This window comes from Micropterus salmoides, unplaced genomic scaffold (genome assembly GCF_014851395.1).
Source record: "Micropterus salmoides isolate LMB-PRFRI ecotype aquatic unplaced genomic scaffold, ASM1485139v1 Ms_hic_scaffold_18, whole genome shotgun sequence".
Lineage (NCBI taxonomy): Eukaryota > Metazoa > Chordata > Actinopteri > Centrarchiformes > Centrarchidae > Micropterus > Micropterus salmoides.
Genome location: NW_024040928.1, coordinates 31,046,179 through 31,068,102, shown reverse-complemented (window position 1 = coordinate 31,068,102; position 21,924 = coordinate 31,046,179). Strand labels below are relative to the sequence as shown.

Genomic DNA, 21,924 nt, shown 5'->3' with positions numbered 1-21,924 from the left:
GAATTGTCCATAAAGGTAACAGGCTGCTCCAGAATGCAGGGGATTAAGTGGTTAAGGCTCAAAATCATAATCCCTGTGATCTATAGCAAATCAAAGGCTCTCTTTAAACCTTTATTTTTTATATTTAATTATTTTAATTATGACAGTTAAAATGAGAGAACCAGGATAGTTCACAGTTTCTATTCCCGTGGAGCCCCTGACTACTGAGGGGCCAACTTAAGTAACATCTTAAGTTCCCTTCCACCCTGCTGGCTCTGGTCCATCTAGAAAGGATCCTGGAGCCTCAGAGACAGCTGAGACCTGGACTGTTCCAGGGTCTTCAGTGAAACCAAGTCCGTCTCAGTGTTGGAAGATGTCTGTATTTGAGCCCTGAACTCTTCATCCATGCACTTAACTTCAGAGTATTAACAGTTAAACCAGAAACCTGAGCCAAGTGGATCCAAGCTGTCAGACCAGTTCAGACACACCCTGCATGTTTCACTGATGATGTGAGCTCAGACTACAATCAGACTGCTGCTGATTCTACTTGAGAAACATGAACAATATTACAGGGAAATCTTTCTGAAATCATTGTTCTTTAACTCGGAGAGAAATTCTACAGCAGATTTCAAAGAGATATTTAGAAACAGCCAATCAGCATCAAGAAGCATTTCTACTGTCCAGTTAAACAGTGATCCAGCACAATGTGATCAAAGTGATCCTGATTATCAGACATTTACAGATTCCTCTGGTCGGATTCTCACCTGCTGAACTCACTTCAGGTCGACTTACAGACACTTTGCACCTTCATGTGTGGAGGAAACACTGGGAGAGAAGAAGCTGCTCATTTCTTCCTCGTCAGTCCTGGTGTCTGTGTGCATCTGATCTGAGGACGCCGTCACAGCCTCATAACTTCAGAGTCTAAAAAACATCAGAGGGACGTCAAAACCGGTCTAACCTGTGGCAGAAACCCAGTGAATGTTGGAGGAATCACACTAATGATGTAGTTCTGCTACCTGTCCACTAGATGCTGCTAACTAACCATCTGATGAACTAAATCAGATCAGGGCCGGTATTCATCAAGCTTCTCAAAGTGCCATTTTAGTCTTAAATGCTGAGAATTCATGAAATTTACTCCTACTTTTAAACTTAATAAAAGCCAGTTATCAAATTTCTTAAAGCTAAGAATCACTGACTCCCCAGTTATTTAAGAAGCTCCAGAGGTCTCTCAAGTGGTTAGGAGCTGCCAGTAGGGCTTGAGATGGCGCTGTGGAGACAGAGACATGCATGAATATTTCAGGAGAGAAAGAATTTCTGGATTATTTGACGACATGCAGTTAATAAGATGCGGTCGGACAGCGCAGGCATAAACTTTGTCAGCGAGTTGGTGAGGGACGTCACCTTACCACAGACTTTACGCAGTAATGCATTTTCAGTTAAATTGAAGGTGGTGATGACGCTTTGTTTCTTTGCCACAGGACATGCGCAGCAATGCTGATGATTTTGGCCCGTCACAACCATCAATAAGCCGAATAGTCAGGGAAACAATTCTGGCAATCATTGTCACGCGTTTCATCGACTTCCCAACAACACCCCCGTAATCCGACAGAAGCAAACAGTTCATGCAAATAGCCAGCCTCACAGGAGCAGTAGAAAGATAAACTTTTTTATCTTTCATTTATTAATGTGTGGCCTATATCATAATGTATTCTCTTAAAAATTCTTTATTGTTAAGTGTGTTGAATATAAACTCCTCTTTAGAATTTCACCATTCAATGTGAATTTATCTGAGAAGATTCTTAAATAAGGAAATTATTCAGTGATTGGTCCTTGGCTACATCGTCATCCAAAATCCTGTTTGCAGCACAGCAAAGTGTCGTAAATCACTCAGACTGACACTTAAGATTTACTCCTGCACTTCACTCAAAGTAGGACATGATGCTTGATAACTAACTTTTAATCAGCTTCAAGCTAAGATTTTTTTTAGTCTTAAGTCAGTTCTTAGCAGTGATCTTATGAGTAATTCTGAGAAGCTTGATAAATACGTCCAGATACGGGCCCAACTCAGCACTAAAAGACGTGTCACGCTTCAGATAAGACCCAGGAATAGACTGGAGACAAGAGCTGGTTCTCAGAGATTTATTGAGTCAAGGAGCTGGCGGTGGCTGCGGGGATCGGGGCAGGCAGAGCAGGCAGGCGAAGGAAGCTGATGGGGTCCAGGCAGAGAGGCAAACAGGTAACAGGCGGGAGAGTGAGATCCAGGACGCGGGGAAGGTGAGTTGGTCATGGACGGGTCCGGTAGAGATCCTGAGCACAGGAAAAACAGGTTAGTTGTCAGCTTAACAAACAGAGTACAGGTATGGTTCCTAACCAAACGAGCTGGTAGCCAAGACGTACAGAGACGACTTAACAATCCGGCGAGGACAGGACGTCAGGCCGCTGCTTAAGTAGGGCAGGAACCCGAGGGAGTGCAAATCATGTGCAGGTGTGTAATCAGCTCCTCGCAGCTGACACGCCTCCCGGCAACCTGCAGGTGAGAGAGAAAGGGGAAAAGGGCCAGAAACCAAAAACCGCAGCCACACCCAGGGAAAAACACAAACAAACACAAGGCAGTCTTCCACAAGTCAGGGTTAGGTCGCAGCAGGGGGGGCGTGACAAGACGTCATGAAGCAGCAGTGTGGATCAGTTGGTACACTGCCATATTTTGGACGCGTTGGTTTGTAATGAGGCAGAATGCAGCCTGAGATCCCCGGGCGGGGCCCTTCACTCTGTTCCTCAGTCCTGGTTCCTAACAAAGGGGGACCAGAAGCTCCAGAACCTCAGGCTGCCACAGATGGTGTCTGCTATTAAAGCTCTTCTTCAAACAGACTCTGGCTTCCAACATTTTTCTTTAAAGGCCTTTTTACTCATTTGCACCTGTAACAACTTTTAACTTTGTTTTAAAAGCTGTTAAACACACAAAGTTTGTAATTATTGTCACTTCTAATAGTGCTACTACTAGAAATACTGCTTCTGTGATACAAGTACAATATCTACTGCTGGGACTGAAAACTGCTGAGAGGTCAGAGGTCAGGGTCCGGCTGTAGTTTAGCTGCTGTGTTTGCTTCTGTGAGGACAGGATTTGTGATACTGTTAAGAGCATTTGTGTCAGCCTACCTGAGCAACAAAAGTTTGCTCTTGTGATGTGTAATTCACATCACAGCCTCTAGGGGAAAGTAGTCAAACTTAGAGGTCCCATATTAAGCTATTTTCAGGTTCATACTTTATTTTGAGTTTCTACTAGAAAAGTTTGTGTGGTGTATAATATATGTGCATTTGACTCAACACATCAGCGCAGCATTATTGTTCAGACACCACACATGCTTTAATGTTCAAAAACACATTATTTTTCTCATGATATCCATTGCTTTAACACCTCTATTCAATGTCATTCAACAAGTTATTTCAGCTGTACTGTTACGATGGGTGGCTGAGTGGAGCAGGTTGGAGGACCCAGATGCAGGACGCAAGGCAGAGGAGGTGCAGTGAACCGAGGTGATTTATAAGAACAAAGAGAAGGCGAGCACACTTACTGATTGAGTGGCTGATACAGAGTCCAAAACAAGGATAGTTCAAACAGAAAACCAAAACAAGCAGGGAGACACAACGAGGAAGGCTGGCAACCAGACAACACACAGCAACACTGGGAAACATCATACAATGATCTGACAACGACAAGACAGAAACACCAGGTATATATACACAGGGAGTAACGAGCAGGGCGGGAGCAACACAGGTGAAAGACATGAGGCTAACGAGACACAGGCAGGGAGAGAGAGCAGGGAAAACAGAGACAGACATGCAGAGGGATCACTGGGGTAACAGACATGACAAGGGTTACTGAACACTAGACGACAGACAAGACAGAGACGGACAAGGAGTGAACCCCAAAACACAACAGACTATATAACTGATACTGGACACAGGACAGAACCCAAAACACTAAGACATAAACCGAGACACAGAACAAGGAGCTAAGACACAGAATACAGAGCAGACTAAACTAAAATAATGCAGACGAGGAACAAGGAGGAAATACTAAAACATAACCGAGGCACAGGACTGGGAACAAAGACAAAGAACTGAAACACAGGACCAAGAGCCAAGAGAAAAGACGAGACATAAACTAAGGACAAGGAACGAGAGAAACAGGCAAATAGACATACGAAACAAATGGCAAAAACTCAAACTCACAAGGAAGAAACTACAACTCATAACATGTACTTGTATAAACTGCTGGAGTTTAATTTATAACTAAACATCATATTTTATAAACTCTTCGTGTGCAACAATCTGACTTTGTAAAGTAACTGAAGCTGTCAGATAAATGTAGTGAAGTAAAAATATCTCCCTCTGAGATGGAGTAGAAGGAGAAAAAACTCAACTCAACATATTTGTACAACTACAAATATGTATTAAGGACAGTTCTTAGGCAAATGTACTTATTTAATGTTCACCACTGCATTTAATAACAAACAAATGACAAAGGTTTCTTTGTTTGTTTGATAAACTGAAGCAGTAAAAGGAAAATGGATCTTGAAACAGTTAATCTCACCTCCAACACACTTCATACATGTCTCAAAATAAAGTTGTTGGACCAAACACAACAACTCTCAGTCAGAAAGCAAACACTGTCACTGATAACACACCGAGCTATCAATCAGTATTTTATTACAGAAGAACAGATTTTCACATTATGGACTGCGTGTGTTTCAGTAGTCGTCTAGTCCCGAGTGAAGGTGTACAGGTTGAGACGCCAACGGTCTCCGGGGTGGATGGCAAGGCAGGTGCACAGGGAAAGACGCCATTCACTCTGCCCAGGTACGATCCATCCCCGTCAATTAGTACTGGCTCCAGAGAGGAGGCACTACTAAAAGTCCGTCTCGCTTGTCTTCAGCTGGATGCTCAGGAAAAAGAGCGTGAGAGGCAATCTCAATTCCAGCTTCAGCTGGAGGGGAGGAAGCTGGAAAATGAGGCTGACAAGGCAGTGAGGCTGCGGAAACTTGAAATCGAGGTTCCCGAAATGGGACGGGGGCGGAGCGCTCACGATGACTCAGGTATGACTTCCTCTTCCACCACTTCTACCAGTTCAGTAAAAGTAGCATTTGATATTAGTAAGCATGTGTCCTTGGTACTGTTGTTCCGTGAAAGTGAAGTTAATTCGTATTTCAGTGTGTTCGAACGTATTGCTGCTGCATTACAGTGGCCGCCTGAAGTCTGGTCAGTCCTGCTTCAGTGCAAAATGTATGGGTAAGCACAGGATGCTATCGCTGCACTCTCTTTAGAATATAGTTTGAATTATGATTCTGTAAAAGATTCTGCGTGGTTACGAACTAGTGCCTGAGGCATACAGACAGAAGTTTAGAAACTATCGTAAAACTTCATCTCAGACTTATGTTGAGTTCGCCAGGGAGAAAGGAACGCGGCCATGTAATTGCTAATTGTCTTGTACTTAAACGTAAAGAGCAAATTCCACGCTCTTCTAAACCTAAAGGGGTTGATTAGAGCAGAGTCAGGTTTAGACACTGAGCAGCCTGAACAGGAAGTTGTTGACGTTTGTTTCAAGCCATTTGTTTTTGATGCCCATGTGTCTTTGACGGGTGCATCAGCTGATAAATGTGCCATACGAGTTCTGAGAGACACCGCATGTTCACAGTCAGTAATCCTCAGGTCAGCACTGCCCTTTTCTGAACAGTTCTCACGTGGCTACTGTTCTGTTTTACGAGGTATTGAAATGGGTTACATTCCACGGCCAGTACATCACGTTCACATTCAATCTAAGTTAGTCACTGGATTTTTCCCAGTTGCAGTTTGCTTAGAGTTGCCGATTACAGGTATTGTGCTCCTGATGGGGAATGATATAGCGGGAGGTAAAGTAACTCCAGCCCTGGAGGTGTTAGATCAACCCTAGTGGGATGAGACACACTCTACAGAACACACATCCTCGAACATATTTCCCTCTTGTGCCCTTACTCGTGCGGGTGCACGTGAAAACCGAAGAGAGGGCGATGAATTTTCGTTATCTGACAGCTTACTTATGTCAGCCTTTTCAGATTCACCAGGGTTGGAGACTGAGGCGGAGTGCACAGTTATTCCTGCTCAGGATGCGGCTGCAGAGGGAACGCTCCTGGCTGAGCAGGATATACCGACAGTCTGTGTGGTGGCACTTCTAGTCAGTCGAGATGGTCTGAGCGTGATGCAAAAAGCAGACCCAACATTGAACAAGTGCTTCTCCATGGTGGTGAGTGACAACTCAGCAAGTGGTACAAAAGTAGCATACATCCTTAGAGGGGATATTTTAATGCGAAAATGGTCATTAATAGCTGATGATTCGGATTGTGATGCTGTTTATTAGTTAGTGGTACTCTCTGGCTACCGACGGCAGGTGTTGTCGGTAGCCCACGATAGACGGTGGGCGGGACATTTAGGGGTGACAAAAACATATCAGGCCATCCTCAGACATTTCTTTTGGCCAGGGCTAAAATCGGAGGTTGCTAAACATTGTAGGTGTTGTCATGTTTTCCAGGTTGTAGGGAAGCCTAACCAAACTGTTCCTCCTGCACTATTGCACCCTATTCCTGTGATAGGAGAGCCATTTGAGCGAGTGCTCATTGATTGTGTTGGTCCCTTACCCCGCACTAAAAGTGGAAACCAGTTTCACCATGCCATCTCTTCCACGTATCACCCAGAGTCACAGGGCGCATTGTAACGCTGGCACCAGACCTTAAAGTCGATGCTCAGGAAATACTTTGTAGAATCTGAAAAACAGTGGGATGAGAGGTCAGAGTCAGCGGACACATCTGATGATTTAAAGACGCGCATACCAGGGTGCTTGGCTCCCCAAATCTGAGGCATTAGCAGGTCTGCCATCTCAGTTACAACACCTGACTGCTGAGCAGCAGCAGGATGTGGTGAGTCTGGTAAGTCAGTATACCTGTCTTTTTAGCGATGTCCCTCCCACATGGAGGTGAAAGAGACTCGGCCCATTAAGCTGATTAATCAGACGAAGGGTGAAATGATGAAAAAGGAGGCAGACCACCTCCTGCAGAATGGATTAGCTAAAGTTAGCGCCAGCCCCTGGAGCTCCTCGTGCCTGCTGGTGGCTAAATCTGATGGTTCCCCTAGGTTCATATCTGATTTTCGCAAGGTACTGTTCGAGATTCCTACCTTTTGCCTAGAATGGAGGATTGTGTGGATAACTTGGGAGCAGCCAAGTTTGTAAGCAAGGTAGATCTGTTGAAGGGATACTGGCAGGTACCTTTAATGGGCCGTGTCTCTAAAATAGCTGCATTTGTCACACCAGATCACTTCCTCCAGTACACTGTAATGGCCTTCGGACTGTGCAATGCGCTGGCTACCTTCCAGAGGTTAGTAGACACTGTGTTATCGGGGTTGCACAACTGTAATGCGTATTTGGATGATATGATCATCCATGCAGCAACACGGGATGAGCACATGAGAGTACTGGAGCAGGTTTTTGATCGTTTGGCCCAAGCAAAACACTAAATTTAGCAAAGTGTGATTTTGGCAAGGCCACAGTTACTTACCTCGGCCGACAAGTGGTGCAGGGTCAAGTCCGTCCTGTAGACACTAAGGCTGAAGCCATAGCTGGCTGGTCCGTTCCAACCACCCGTAAAGACTGCATCTAGCTGTCACGTTTTTGGGTTGGTTGGGTGTGTTTTGTAGTTGTTTCTGTGTTTTTTTAGTCAGGTTTACTTGTTATGAGGTCATCAGTGTTTCTAGTCCTGTTCTACCATCTGTATGTTCTGTAGGTTTTTGTTAGTTAGTACTTTTGATGTCTGTGTTATGTTTCATTTTGTGACATAGTTCCTTGTGTGTTTCAGTTAGCTTTACTTCCTGTTTTAGTTTGTAGTTAGTTTGCCCTAGTGTCTCTTGTCTTGTTTTACCTCCTGCCTGTCCTTTATGGTCTTAGTGGTTTCACCTCTGTGTAATTAGTTTCTCACTCACCTGAGTATTTAAGTGGTTGTCTGTCTTTCACTCGGTGCCAGTTCATTGCGGATGTATTTTGATGTTGCCTTGGATGTTGCTGTGGATTTTCCTGTGGTGTTTCTCGTGCCCCTGTGGACTTTGGACTTTCATGCTTTGTGTTTTTGGACTGCTCACACTTAACTAGGGCTGTACATATCGATTATTTTTCAAGTCGATTAATCTAACGATTATTTTTTCGATTAGTCGATTAATCTAACGACTAAATTTGTTTATTCTAAAGAAAGAAAAGTTGCCTATTACTCGATTAACATACAAATTTATCCAAAATAAATATCAAAAACATGTCTTATCAGTAAATCTATATTTTATTCAATCATCCTGATGAAGCACATTAGAATAATGACAATAGTAGCAAATCTAATCTTAAAATGAATCAAATTTCCACGTCACTGATGTGTTGTGATAATAACAATAACAGACATCAATTAGGCTACTTTACTTAAAACTTTAAATGTTTAAATGTAATTTCAATATTGTGTAATGCAGTATGATAATAAAATGAATTTCTGCGTCAGTGAACGCCTGAAAGGACTCACAGACTGTACAGTCACAGATTGTCTTTAATGTTAGATTCAGCTGTTTTCTCGCTCATATGTGGCCGTTAAATAAACAGAAAATATGAAACAGCCAATCATTAGATGACACGCGGTGTAACGTTAGGTTATCATGACAGCAGCGTGGCAGAAACCAGAAGCCAGGAGGCTGAATGTAACACTGGCTGGGCTCGATGATTGGAGCGGCCGGTGCTGGATTCCTCCAATTGAGTGACGGCAATTGACAGCGACTGCAGCTAAATAGTTTTTTCTTTTTTTTTTTTTATTTATTACAAGAATTATATAGTTACAGTTCACGTTTTTATAAGGAAGAAAAAACAGAGACAGTGAAAAATAAATAAATTAATAAATAAATAATAAATATAAAATAAATAAATATATAAATAAATAAATAAATTATAAAACAAAAATAAAGTATACAGCCAGAGTGTCAAACAATAAATATCAGTTAAATTAATTATAAAGTTATATTAGATAAATGTTGTAAACATTTTGATGCTGATTTACTCTTCAGTCCAGAAATACAGACTATATAATTTTTTAAGTCAAATTTAAAAACATTGAAAAGAGGTTTGATTTTCATAAATTTTGATTTATGAATAAAGAATTTTCCAAGCAAGATTAATAGATTGACTATGTATTGTACAGAGGAGTTTGAATCAGAGAAATAAAATAAAATGTCAGAATTGGATATTTTTACATTTGAGCCAAAGTGTCCATTAATGAAGCCTTGTATATCATTCCACAGAGAAGAGCTGTATGAACAGCTATAGAATAAATGGTCCAACGTTTCTGTTTCCAGAGAGCAGAAGGAGCATTTTTCGTCTACAGTAGGGATAAATTTCGAGATAATCTCGTTACAGGGGTAACAATGGTGAAGAATTTTAAATGATATTTCTTTAACTTTGTTTGTTATTAAAAATTTTTGTGGGTTACTCCATGCTCTATTCCAATTAATATTTTCATACTGGGGGGTCCATTTGTGCCTGCATGCAGGGATAGATTTTGCACATAAAAGGTTCTTAATTACTTTGTTGTTGACTTTTTTGTCTAGAAAAGATAGACCATTTATTGAAACACTGCTGGACAAAAATACATTCATTTGATCCAGATCTTTCTCACCTCTAAGTAAGGTTATGATCCCATTGGGAATAGCTCTGGTTACAACGTCAAATTCTTTTGTTGGAGGATGGAAGTTAAATTTATGAGTAAAGTCTTCATATGTTAAAATTTGATTTGAGTTATTTAACAGTTGGGCTACCAGTACAATGTCATGTTTAAACCAGTTTTGTATAAAGAGAGTCTTGTTTCTATGTATGATGTTCCTGTTGTTCCAGATAAAACATTTGTGAGGGGAGAAATTGTGTTTGTATAAAAGTGACCAAGTTAGATCCTGTTTATGGAAGTTTGACAGTTTGACTGGCAGTCTGTTGATGGATTATGGGCACTGAAGCAAGAATGTGATTGTACCAAGTTTTTCAAAAATAAAGTTTGGAACAATGTTCCACAAACTGTTTGGATTTTTCAAAAATCTTTTAAACCAGTTAATTTTTAATATTTCATTGAAAAGCGAGAAGTCAATTACCGATAAACCCCCTTCCTCAATTTTATTGGTCAAGATGTTTTTCCTGATTTTATGGGGCTTCGTCCTCCATATAAAATTATATAATAGTTTGTCTTGATTGGCACATTGTAATTTAGTTATTTCTATAGATGTAAATAAATATGCTGCTCGTGAGAGACCTGCTTTAGAAAGAAGAACCCTGCCATATGTAGATATATCTCTTGTAAGCCAAGAATCAAACTTTTTATTACAGTTTCTCAAAAGCTAAAACACATTTCGTCCATGTTCTCCAATGTCTAAACACAACACCCTTTTCTAAAGCTACATAAACACAACCACACCTTCTCCCTTCAAAACTCAAACTTTCACACCAAAAGAGCAGCTCGAAGCTTTCAAAAATGTAAACACTATACACATCATTACACACTACAGCAGAACAATTGAAAACACAATGCTCAATTTGTGAGAAGGTTCTTTGTTTCATAACTGCCAATGCATATTTTTAGAAACTTTACAATAATGGATCTTAGATCTCTGCAGAGGATTGGGCATTTAGATTTGTGAGTTTCATATGAAGAGTATAAATCTATAGTAAATTCTGTATACTACTGTAACACAACTCAATGCAAAAACAGAATCTATTGCACACAACCGTACTCTTGAAAACATGATCAGGGTGTGAAGTTTTTTTTTTTTTTATTTACACCACAATCACTGTGCGGCATCATGTCGCTGAGCTGCATCGGGCCACATCACCTCATCCACATCGCAGGCTATATTGTCTCTTGCCAGGCACCGCGGGAAAAACGCCCTGGAATGGCGGATCCATCCTTGGAAGTTCTCCACTGGGATGTCAACACACGCCAGCTCCATTGCCCTTAGGAGGTTCTCTCTAGTGTATGGTTGTCTGTCATAAACCTTCCATCTCCACGATGAGAAGAACTCCTCTATAGGGTTCAGGAAAGGGGAGTAGGGTGGCAGACAGACGTTTAAAAAGTGGTTACTGTTGGTGGTGAACCACTCTCTGATTTGGTTTGTTCTGTGGAAGCGTACATTGTCCCAAATGATCACATAAATGGGATGTTCGGGCCCAGGATGGTGTTGTTTGCGGTCCAGGAGGATATCTTGCTGCTGGTGGACAAGCCCCTCCAAACCCATGACCCAAGAGTAATATTACCCCCCCCGTTGGCCAGGAACCTCAGTGATGGCTCTTTGGCCAATGATGTTACGGCCTCTTGCCTTCGTTTCTGCAGGTTGAAGCCAGCCTCATCCAGGAAGAGGTACTCATGAGGTCTGGCCATCGCGTCCAACTGTAATATCCTCTGTGAAAATGCACAGGTGTTCAGAACAACAGTCAATCAGGTAGCATAGTATTGTCCAGAAGTAATGTAGGCCACTGAGCAACACAGTATGTTCACTAACTGTACTGTGAACATGGTTGTATACTTACTTGCACATACTCGTAACGTAGGTCTTTGTGTCGTGCAGAGTTTCGCTCAAAGGGAACCCTATAGACTTGTTTCATCCGCATCTTTTGGCGCCGGAGAACTCGGTCTATTGTGGCCAAGCTGACATCATCAATGCCCTCAATGTTCACATTATCGGCAATGACTTTGTCTCTGATCTCCCGGAGTCTGATGAGGTTGTTCTCACGAACCATATCCACAATGAGGGTTTCTTGTGCCGCTGTAAATATGGCAACCCTCCCACCTCTATGTGGCATTCTTTCAACTCTAAAGAAAGAAACGTGTTGTCAATTGACATGTTTTACAATACAGTAACAACTGATTTGAAACTAATAGACTACTTTCACAGGCTTGTAAAATTGTGACAAAGAAAGCAATAGAGTACAATACCTGTTGTGTTGTCTGAATGCCCTGATAATGGTGGCCACGGTGAACCTACTCAGGTTTGGACGGACTCTTAGTCCTGCTTCAGCCATTGTCATGCCATGGACAATGACATGGTCAATGACTGTTGTTCGCATCTCGTCCGTAATGATGGTGCGAGGTTGTCTTGCTCTCCCTCCTGGACCTTCTCCTCTCCCTTGTTGGCCTCCTCCTCTTCTTCCTTGGCCTGCTCCTCTTCCTCGTTGGCCTCCTCCTCTTCCTCCCTGGCCTGCTCCTCTCCCTCCTCTGACTCGATTACCTCTTCCCCTGACTCTGCCTTCATCCATTGTGTTTGTTTGGAATCTTCAGCAAACTGTGCACTCTGAACTTGCTTTTATACATGTGGTCACAGCATTAGCAACAGGTGTTTTCAATTTTGAGTCGTTGTGTGTAATGAATGACGCCAGGTGTGTTCATTTTGTTCAAATATTGCTGACTGTGGCAAGCATTTTGCATCACATGAGCTTTCATTTGAGAATATGAGCAGAGTTCTTTTGCAACTTGTGTTTTAGCAAGGAAAAATGTGTTAAGATTTATGTGAACGGAGGATTGTGTTTTGTGAATTGTGTCTTCATGTGAAATGTGTTTATGATATTGGAAAATGATGGCTAGATTTAGTAAATGTGTTTAGACAACTGGTCATTTGGTTTAGAGGATTGGCTTTTGTGTTTTAGCATTTGAGAAAAACTGTAATAGAGTCGTACAGTGAAGACAGATTACTCTCTGTCATTAACTTATGATTATGACTGATTTTTACTCCAAGATAGGTTACTAAATTCTTTATATTTATCCCACAAATTTGACCCGAGTGCTTATTTTTAAGAGAGAACAGCTCACATTTTGATAGATTTAGATTCAATCCTGAGCTTTCAGAGAATTTATTCACAACCTTTAGTGCAATTCCTATTTGGGATTCATTTTTTAGAAACAGGGTTGTGTCGTCAGCCAGCTGTGATATTTTTATTTCTCTTTCGTTTAATGTAATTCCTTTGATTGGACTCTAGTGAATTAGGACACAAAGGATTTGGGCTACAATCAAAAATAAAAGAGGCGATGTGGGGCAGCCTTGGCGGATCCCTTTCTTTATGTAAAATCTAGGTGAGGTTCCATTTGCCAATTTAACACAACTGTTTCCTCCCATGAGTTTTCACAGCATTAATAAAATTCTGATCAAAATAAAAAAAAAGTGTCATTAATAAATTTGTGGCTTACCGTGTCAAAAGCTTTTTGAAAGTCTAAGAATAGGATAAGGTGTTCATCATCTAGAAAGTCTTTGTATTCCATCAGATCCAGAACTAAGCGAATGTTATTGGCTATGTGACGGTCTTTCATGAAACCAGACTGGCATTCATCAATTAAAGTGTGTAATTTAGATTTGAGACGTTTTGCAAAGATAGATGCTAGAATCTTATAGTCATTATTTAGCAATGTAATGGGTCGCCAGTTTTCAATTAATAGAGAGTCTTTGTGAGGTTTTGGAATAAGTGTTATGACGCCTTGCCTCAGAGAGGGAGGGAGTTCCCCTCTGTCCTCCACCTTTGGGAGTGTGTTTTTCTTCTTCTTTTATGGCATCTTCTTCTTCTTCTTCTTCTTCTTCTTTAGAGTTTATCGGCAGCTTGCATCCATTATCGTTGCACTACCGCCATCTTCCGGCTATATTTCCTGTCATGTCCAGTTACATCATATTCTTCTCATCATACCTATTCTTGATAAAAATAAGAAAATATTTCCTCTGCTTTGTTCATTCTCCCCATTTTCCAGTATTTCCTTCATTCCTGTCCCTATTGTTCCAACTATTCCTAACTCTTCCATCATATTTTTCCTCTGTTCTTCATATTGTCTGCAACTCAAAAACACATGCTCTATAGTTTCTGCAACCTGACCACAACCACAAAAACCAGTTGGGTGCTTCCCTATAATGTGTAATGTGCTATTCAAATTACTGTGACCTATCCTTAATCTGGTCATAACTATTTCTTCTTTTCTATTCCCTCCCCTATTCTTCACCGCCCCAACTTTACTTTGTATAGCATATAAATGTCTCCCTTTAGTTTCCATATCCCACTGATGTTGACATTCTCTAATGCTTCTTTCCATATTATACTCTTTCCTTCAGACTTTGACAACTTAATATTTCTTCAATACTCTCTTTTTTAACAGCTTGTTTGGCTAACTTGTCCACTCTCTCATTACCCACAATGCCAATATGAGCAGGAATCCAAGTCAATTGAATCTCATAGCATTTTTCCCTTATTCTTGTGTATATTATCAATATTGAATACAGTAAATCCTGATGACTATTAGATATACCAGTCATGAAACTGTATAAAGCTGACACTGAATCACTTCCAATTAAAGCTTTTTTGATTTTGTTTTCCTCAATCCATTCTAGCGCCATCTTAATAGCATATAATTCAACTGCATACACACTCAGATCATTTGTGGTTCGTCTGCTTATCTCACCTCTTTGGTTGAAAATGTAAACTGCAGATCCGTCTGTATAAATCTGAATATACTCTTTATATTTAAAATCTATATGTCTATAAAATTCCGCTACCAGATCTGTACTATTACTTACTGTTTTAACTCGAAGTAATTTAAAATCAACTTCCATGGTTTCTAGCTTCCATACCGGTGTATCAGGCCATATTATAGTTGGGCAGAATTCCTTTTCATACACTCCAAATTCTCTAGCCGCCTCAGCTCTACCCACCCAAAACTGAACTTTTGTGCTCTCTCCCTTTCCCAATTATCTTGTAATATTATTTTAGTTGGATGACTATCTCCATGCCCTTTTAGATTTACCCAATAATTTACAAGCAATTGTTTACGTCGGATGTTCGATGGCATTTCTCCCGCTTCCACCTGTAGAGCACACACTGGTGTTCTTTTATGGCAGATTGCAGCCATGACTTTTAAAGGTGCATACGCCACCTACTGTACCGGAGTATGTTGCATGAACTATGTTTGTTGACACAACTTCATTTCATAAAATAATTAAAATAATATTGAGAGAAAAAACTAAATCCTATTATATATATCTGTATTTTTCAGATAATAATAATAAACCTTCAAGGCTTCACTTCCTTCCTGCCTGACTTATCTTTTGATTTAGCCTTTGTGAGGATCAAACTCAGCAGGAAAAGAAATGTACTTGAGCAACAGAATAAATCAAGACTATTTGTTGAGTTTTTGTCTTCAAACCTTTATTGAAATAAATGAGAAGCTCTGCAGCCATCAGCAGCTACTAGATGCTGCTCCAAGAAAACTTTATTAAAGTGAAAATCAGAGTCAACACAGTTTGTACACAACAAGTTCAGCCCTGAGATCATTTCACCATTTCTAAGAAAACACATTTCTGACATTAAAGGCACAATCAGTGAACCAGATGTTAACCAAAGTGAAGCCTCGTCCACCACCAACATTTAAACCACAGGACTGGAAGTTGTCTCCCTCCTACACAGAACACAGAGACACTGAGGAGTCATTACAGAACCCAAACCCAGGATAAAGAGGTTCAGTGAATGTGGTGTTGAAGGTGTGGAGGTGGATCAGTGTGTCAGAGGAGACTCTGTAGAAGGACAGAGTGCCAGCAGGACAGTCCACATACACTGCTGCTCTGTTAGAGGAGGAGGAGGAGGAGGAGGAGGAGGAGGAGGAGGAGGACGACAGAGGGAGGTCTGTTCTTCTGTTATTGTGACAGACAGAGTAACGACCATCAGAGCAGAACAGACTCCAGGACTGATCATTCCATCCAAACACACAGTTTTTACTCTCTCCTCTCCTTCTGATTCCTCTGTAAGTCACTGATATAGAAACTCCTCCTCTCCACTCGACCTCCCAGTAACAACGACCAGTCAGACCATTTCTACACAGCAGCTGAGGCCAGTAGTCAGATCTCTCTGGATGATCAGAATATGGCTGCTTCTCTCTCACATGTGTCACCTTCCTGTTGTTGTCAGACAGTTTGAGGTTTCTGTTTGCTGTGTTTGTGTCCAGTGTGAGTTCACAGAAATCTGATGGAGAGAACGAGACACAACACAGCAGCAGTTTATCATCAGACACATCTGAAGGTTTATTCTTTGTTTGTGTGCTGATGTTGTTCATTTCTATAAAGTTTAATGATGATGCATTTAGTCAGTAATGTTTGAATGAATAAATACAACTATCAACTTTGTATTAAGAGAAACTGACTGTGTGCTGTTTTGTCATCATGAGTCAGATTGAATCCACACTTACACTTCCTCAGACCAGGTTTTAACCTCTGCTCTCCACCATGGTCCACCCTGGAGGAAGAAACACAGTCAGAGTGATTTTCTATCCAACATGAGTCCTAACTGCTGTTCAACATGAAGCAGTGTTCCTCAGTTTGTCAGTGTGACAGAGAAACAGGCTGAAACTCATCTGTGTCAACTGTCTCCAGGATTCTTTCACTGTCTGACAGAAAAAGTCTTGAAGAAGAAGACAACTAATATGAGAGCAGGATGTCAAATATTGTCCTCTGCATGTTGTCCTGCTAAATAAACAGTTTGACCAGCATTCACACATGAACAACTAAGCTGTTTCCAGACTGTTCTCAGATCAGATTCAACATGTATTGAGTAATTTCTGTCAGAAACAGAGGGTCTGAGGACAGAGAGGCCACATGATGTACAGATTGTAAAGCTTTGAGACAAGTTTGTGATTTTGCACTTAATAAAACTGACTTGGGAATTTCATATCAATAAAGGACTGTATTTCACAGAGACAGATGAGGCTAAATGATGAAGTTAACAGAGAATAAAGGCACCTAGAAGGTGTTTCTCTCAGCAGCAAATAATTATATGCATCTAAATGTGCGCATTTGTTTTGCTTTAAATATTTAACAATTGTACTTATAGTCAACAAAACACTAGTGTTTACAGTGTTGGACAAACCACTTGGAAAATGTAGTGAGCCAAGCTACCAGTTAACTCTACATTAAATGAAGCTTCACTACACTGAAGCTACAACCAGGAGAAACGTAGCAAGCTCAGCTACAGCAACATGGCAAAAGTCCTTTACTACATCTGAGCTACTTTGTTTATATTGAACCAACTTCATTCCAGAGTAGCAAAAGAATAAAGACCTGCTCCAAACAGTAACAACGTGAGAGATCTAAATCAGACAAACTCCCCTACTTACTGGGAGAAATGCCCAAATATTACAACAAAATGTATTTCCTCACAAACTGAGAACCAGTGGAAAAACATTGTTACTTTAATAGATGTGCTGCTTGTCAAAAAAGCATGACATTTTAAACGTATGATTTATTTTGATAGATACACAAAAAAGTATTGTCAGCCACTGATTGTGCAAGTTCTCCTATTTAGAAAGATGAGGTCTGTTTTGTCATAGGTACACTTCAACTATGAGACAAAATGAGGAGAAAAAAATTCCAGGAAATCACATTGTAGGATTTTTAAAGAATTTGTAAATTATGGTGGAATATAAGTATTTGGTCAGTACTCAAGGTCAATGTTTCCTGTAAGTCTTCAGCAGGTTTGCACACTGTAGCTGGTATTTTGGCCCATTCCTCCCTGCAGATCTCCTCTAGAGCAGTGATGTTTTGGGGCTGTCGCTGGGCAACACGGAGTCACGGAGATCATTGTCATGCTGGAAGACCCAGCCACATTCCATCTTCAACGCTCTCACTGATGGGAGGAGGTTTTGGCTTAAAATCTCACGATACATGGCCCCGTTCATTCTTCCTTTAACACGGATCAGTTTTCCTGTTCCCTTTGCAGAAAAACAGCCCCAAAGCATGAGGTTTCCTCCCCCATGCTTCACAGTAGGTATGGTGATGCAACTCTGCATTCTTCTTCCTCCAAACACGACGAGTTGAGTTTTTACCCAAAAAGTTCTATTTTGGTTTCATCTGACCACATGATATTCTCCCAGTCCTCTTCTGGATCATCCATATGCTCTCTGGCAAACTTCAGACAGGCCTGGACATGTACAGGGGGGGGACACGCCTGGCGTCCCTCTCGGCGTAGTGTGTTACTGATGGTAGCCTTTGTTACTTTGGTCCCAGCTCTCTGCAGGTCATTCATCAGGTCCCTCCGTGTAGTTCTGGGATTTTTGCTCACCGTTCTCATGATCATTTTGACCCCACGGGATGAGATCTTGCGTGGAGCCCCAGATCGAGGGAGATTATCAATGATCTTGTACGTCTTCCATTTTCTTACAATTGCTCCCACAGTTGATTTCTTCACACCAACCTGCTTGCCTCTTGTAGATTCACTCTTCCCAGCCTGGTGCAGGTCTACAATTTTCTTCCTGGTGTCCTTCGACAGCTCTTTGGTCTTGGCCATAGTTGAGTTTGGAGTCTGACTGTTTGAGGCTGTGGACACGTGTCTTTTATACAGATAACGAGATCAAACAGGTGCCATTAATAAAGGTAACGAGTGGAGGACAGAAGAGCTTCTTAAAGAAGAAGTTACAGGTCTGTGGGAGCCAGAAATCTTGCTTGTTTGTGGTGACCAAATACTTATTTTCCACCATAATTTACAAATAAATAAATTAAAAATCCTACAATGTGATTTCCTGGATTTTTCTTTCTCATTTCGTCTCTCATAGTTGAAGTGTACCTATGATGAAAATTACAGACCTCTCTCATCTTTCTAAGTAGGAGAACTTGCACAATCAGTGGCTGACTAAATACTTTTTGGCCCCACTGTATATATATATATTGTTAACATTTGACTTTCTGCTTTCATTTATTCATTTAGCTGACGCTTTCATCCAAAGCGACTTACAATTGCTACACATGTCAGAGGTTGACGCCTCTGTAGCAACAAAGGGTTAAATGTCTTGCTCTACATATCAAAGTTTCCTCCTCACTAGAGGAAGAGGTGGTCAGACTGGACCCTGATCCTTTTCACAAGAGCTTTTTGTTCAGGCGACACAATAGAAAGTAAACTCAGTCTCGTGTCTTTATTCCCCTGCAGCAAAGTCACAAGGATTTGATGTACGTGATGTGACCGTCATACGAAAGTGCTTTTGTTGGCTACACATACAGGTCTGTGTATGGCAAATCCATTTTCCAGCATATTGATAAGACTCAAGACATTTACAGAAGTGTTTATCAAGATATTGTTTTTCATGGATTATTTATATTTACAGATAAAATGCCACATGAAATAAGGATGATAAGATATTTTAAAAAACCTGTGTGTAAAATGATGATGCTCTAACTGCTTTAAAGGGCGAGGAATATGACTTGATTTGGACTAGCTAACGTTGTGCTGTAGAAAACTTTCAAATGATATATGATTCAATATGGAGAGTTCTTGAAAGACCGGTCAAACTTTTAGTTGGAAAGTGCTAACAAAGATGAGATTTACGCAATCTAAAGATCACAAACTTGGTGTAAAATAGACAAAACATAATATTTAGAAATATAAATTATATATATATATATATATACATATACACTGCTCAAAAAAATAAAGGGAACACTTAAACAACACAATGTAACTCCAAGTCAGTCACACAACCCACACAAGTGGCTCAGGTAGTGCAGCTCATCCAGGATGGCACATCAATGCGAGCTGTAGCAAGAAGGTTTGCTGTGTCTGTCAGCGTAGTGTCCAGAGCACGGAGGCGCTACCAGGAGACAGGCCAGTACATCAGGAGACGTGGGGGAGGGCGTAGGAGGGCAACAACCCAGCAGCAGGACCGCTACCTCCGCCTTTGTGCAAGGAGGAGCAGGAGGAGCACTGCCAGAGCCCTGCAAAATGACCTCCAGCAGGCCACAAATGTGCATGTGTCTGCTCAAACGGTCAGAAACAGACTCCATGAGGGTGGTACGAGGGCCCGACGTCCACAGGTGGAGGTTGTGCTTACAGCCCAACACCGTGCAGGACGTTTGGCATTTGCCAGAGAACACCAAGATTGGCAAATTCGCCACTGGCGCCCTGTGCTCTTCACAGATGAAAGCAGGTTCACACTGAGCACATGTGACAGACGTGACAGAGTCTGGAGACGCCGTGGAGAACGTTCTGCTGCCTGCAACATCCTCCAGCATGACCGCTTTGGCGGCGGGTCAGTAATGGTGTGGGGTGGCATTTCTTTGGGGGGCCGCACAGCCCTCCATGTGCTCGCCAGAGGTAGCCTGACTGCCATTAGGTACCGAGATGAGATCCTCAGACCCCTTGTGAGACCATATGCTGGTGCGGTTGGCCCTGGGTTCCTCCTAATGCAACACAATGCTAGACCTCATGTGGCTGGAGTGTGTCATCAGTTCCTGCAAGAGGAAGGCATTGATGCTATGGACCGGCCCGCCCGTTCCCCAGACCTGAATCCAATTGAGCACATCTGGGACATCATGTCTCGCTCCATCCACCAACGCCACGTTGCACCACAGACTGTCCAGGAGTTGGCGGATGCTTTAGTCCAGGTCTGGGAGGAGATCCCTCAGGAGACCATCCGCCACCTCATCAGGAGCCCAGGCGTTGTAGGGAGGTCATACAGGCACGTGGAGGCCACACACACTACTGAGCCTCATTTTGACTTGTTTTAAGGACATTACATCAAAGTTGGATCGGCCTGTAGTTTGGTTTTCCACTTTGATTTTGAGTGTGACTCCAAATCCAGACCTCCATGGGTTGATAGATTTGATTTCCATTGATAATTTTTGTGTGATTTTGTTGTCAGCACATTCAACTATGTAAAGAAAGGAGTATTTAATGAGATTATTTCATTCAGATCTAGGATGTGATATTTTAGTTTCTAGTATTTTTTGAGCAGTGTATTAGATAGATATGTGTGTAAGAAACATCCTCTGTCCCAGAAGAAACCTAAATTACTATGTAGCCTAGATGACTTAAGTTCATAGGTTCACCACACAGCCGTATTATCATAAATAACTTGAGTCATATTTAAACAACTATTGCTTTGTGTTATATATAAAATAGTAGTAAGACTTCTCTCTGTGTACACGCATCCTATAGGCCTGCAAGTACAATTTTGGCTGTATTTTTGTGTCCCCCTCAAAAATTGCTCTCGTGAAATTTTATGTTTACTTCCCCCCCCCTACTGTGAGATGAAACTTACGCCCATGCATAGCGCCCAGAGAACCTGATGTGGAGAGGGCAGAGGAGAGGACCGGCAACTTGAAAAAGTCCCAGTACACCAAATGTTTGCGGGTCGCGGTCTCAGACCTGTTCAGTCAAATCTATACTGCGCACCATAGTGGTTGATGGTGGAGAAGTGGAACCATCCTGTCAGTCATGCGGTGCGCAGCGTAACATTAGTTCATTAGGAAAGTATGTTCATTTAAGTCTGTTTATCTTTTTAATGTGAATAATAACAATATAACAATAAAAATACATTATGTGTGATTCAAAATAATGGTTGTTGATGAATGAATTAGTGACCGCAACAGATGCTGATTTTACTGCTTCCATGGGAGCTCAGACCTCCTTATGGGAGCTGAGCTCCCACTGGCTCCCACGTAACTCCAACCCTGTTTAAAGTGCTCTATAAACTCAATTGATTGATACATTGATGAAAGTTCTCCGGCAGAGCTCTTTTTTAAATGCAGCAAAATCATAATTTTGGACTGTGGTGTCTACACGTCGAATCTAAGCTGTAACCTGACCTGCACCTCCCCAAAAATGCAACAACATGTCGCGGCGATGCAGAACTGTACCTTCTGTGAGACTCATACAGAAACGGCATTACATATGTTTTGTCAGGATGTACAGTATGTACATTTATTAATGATTAGATATATTCAGGTTTCTGCTGGTTCTGGCAGAATATCTTTTTTAGTGTAACACTGCGACCATTATTTCTTAATCAATTTTATGTTGTTTCTGGCTAAATTTCATAAACACAAATGCAAATTTACAAACAAAAACCCCAT

General features: G+C 41.4%; 3 protein-coding genes across 3 annotated transcripts in view; all 3 read right to left on the bottom strand.

The window, feature by feature from the left end:
* The window catches only part of LOC119908583 (NLR family CARD domain-containing protein 3-like), a 66,925-nt gene that overhangs the window by 22,996 nt on the left and 22,005 nt on the right, over nt 1-21,924 (bottom strand). The window contains 1 exon segment of the mRNA XM_038726369.1: nt 744-900. The gene's annotated coding sequence lies outside the window, so the exon portion shown is untranslated.
* LOC119909430 lies at nt 10,818-12,217 on the bottom strand. Its single transcript, XM_038727679.1, has 3 exons — nt 12,003-12,217; nt 11,597-11,879; nt 10,818-11,468 (listed from the first exon to the last, which is right to left on the bottom strand). Exons 1-3 carry the CDS (start codon nt 12,131-12,133, stop codon nt 11,214-11,216), a joined length of 669 nt encoding a protein of 222 aa, XP_038583607.1. The 5' UTR covers nt 12,134-12,217; the 3' UTR covers nt 10,818-11,213.
* The window catches only part of LOC119909373 (NLR family CARD domain-containing protein 3-like), a 175,128-nt gene continuing 168,423 nt past the window's right edge, over nt 15,220-21,924 (bottom strand). Inside the window, exons 13-14 of the mRNA XM_038727572.1 lie at nt 16,275-16,321; nt 15,220-16,051 (exon numbers count right to left, since the gene is read on the bottom strand). Of these exons, the coding sequence (XP_038583500.1) occupies nt 15,492-16,051; nt 16,275-16,321 (607 nt within the window). The 3' untranslated portion in view covers nt 15,220-15,491. The remainder of the gene's footprint in view (nt 16,052-16,274; nt 16,322-21,924) is intronic.

What these genes read in the sequence shown, in the direction of transcription:
- LOC119909430 (XM_038727679.1), bottom strand. Translation starts at nt 12,133, where the DNA reads ATGCGAACAACAGTCATTGACCATGTCATTGTCCATGGCATGACAATG. An exon ending in GCATTCAGACAACACAACAG is followed by an intron (nt 11,880 to 12,002) that starts GTATTGTACTCT and finishes TTCTTTCTTTAG; the next exon opens with AGTTGAAAGAATGCCACATA. An exon ending in TACGTTACGAGTATGTGCAA is followed by an intron (nt 11,469 to 11,596) that starts GTAAGTATACAA and finishes GCATTTTCACAG; the next exon opens with AGGATATTACAGTTGGACGC.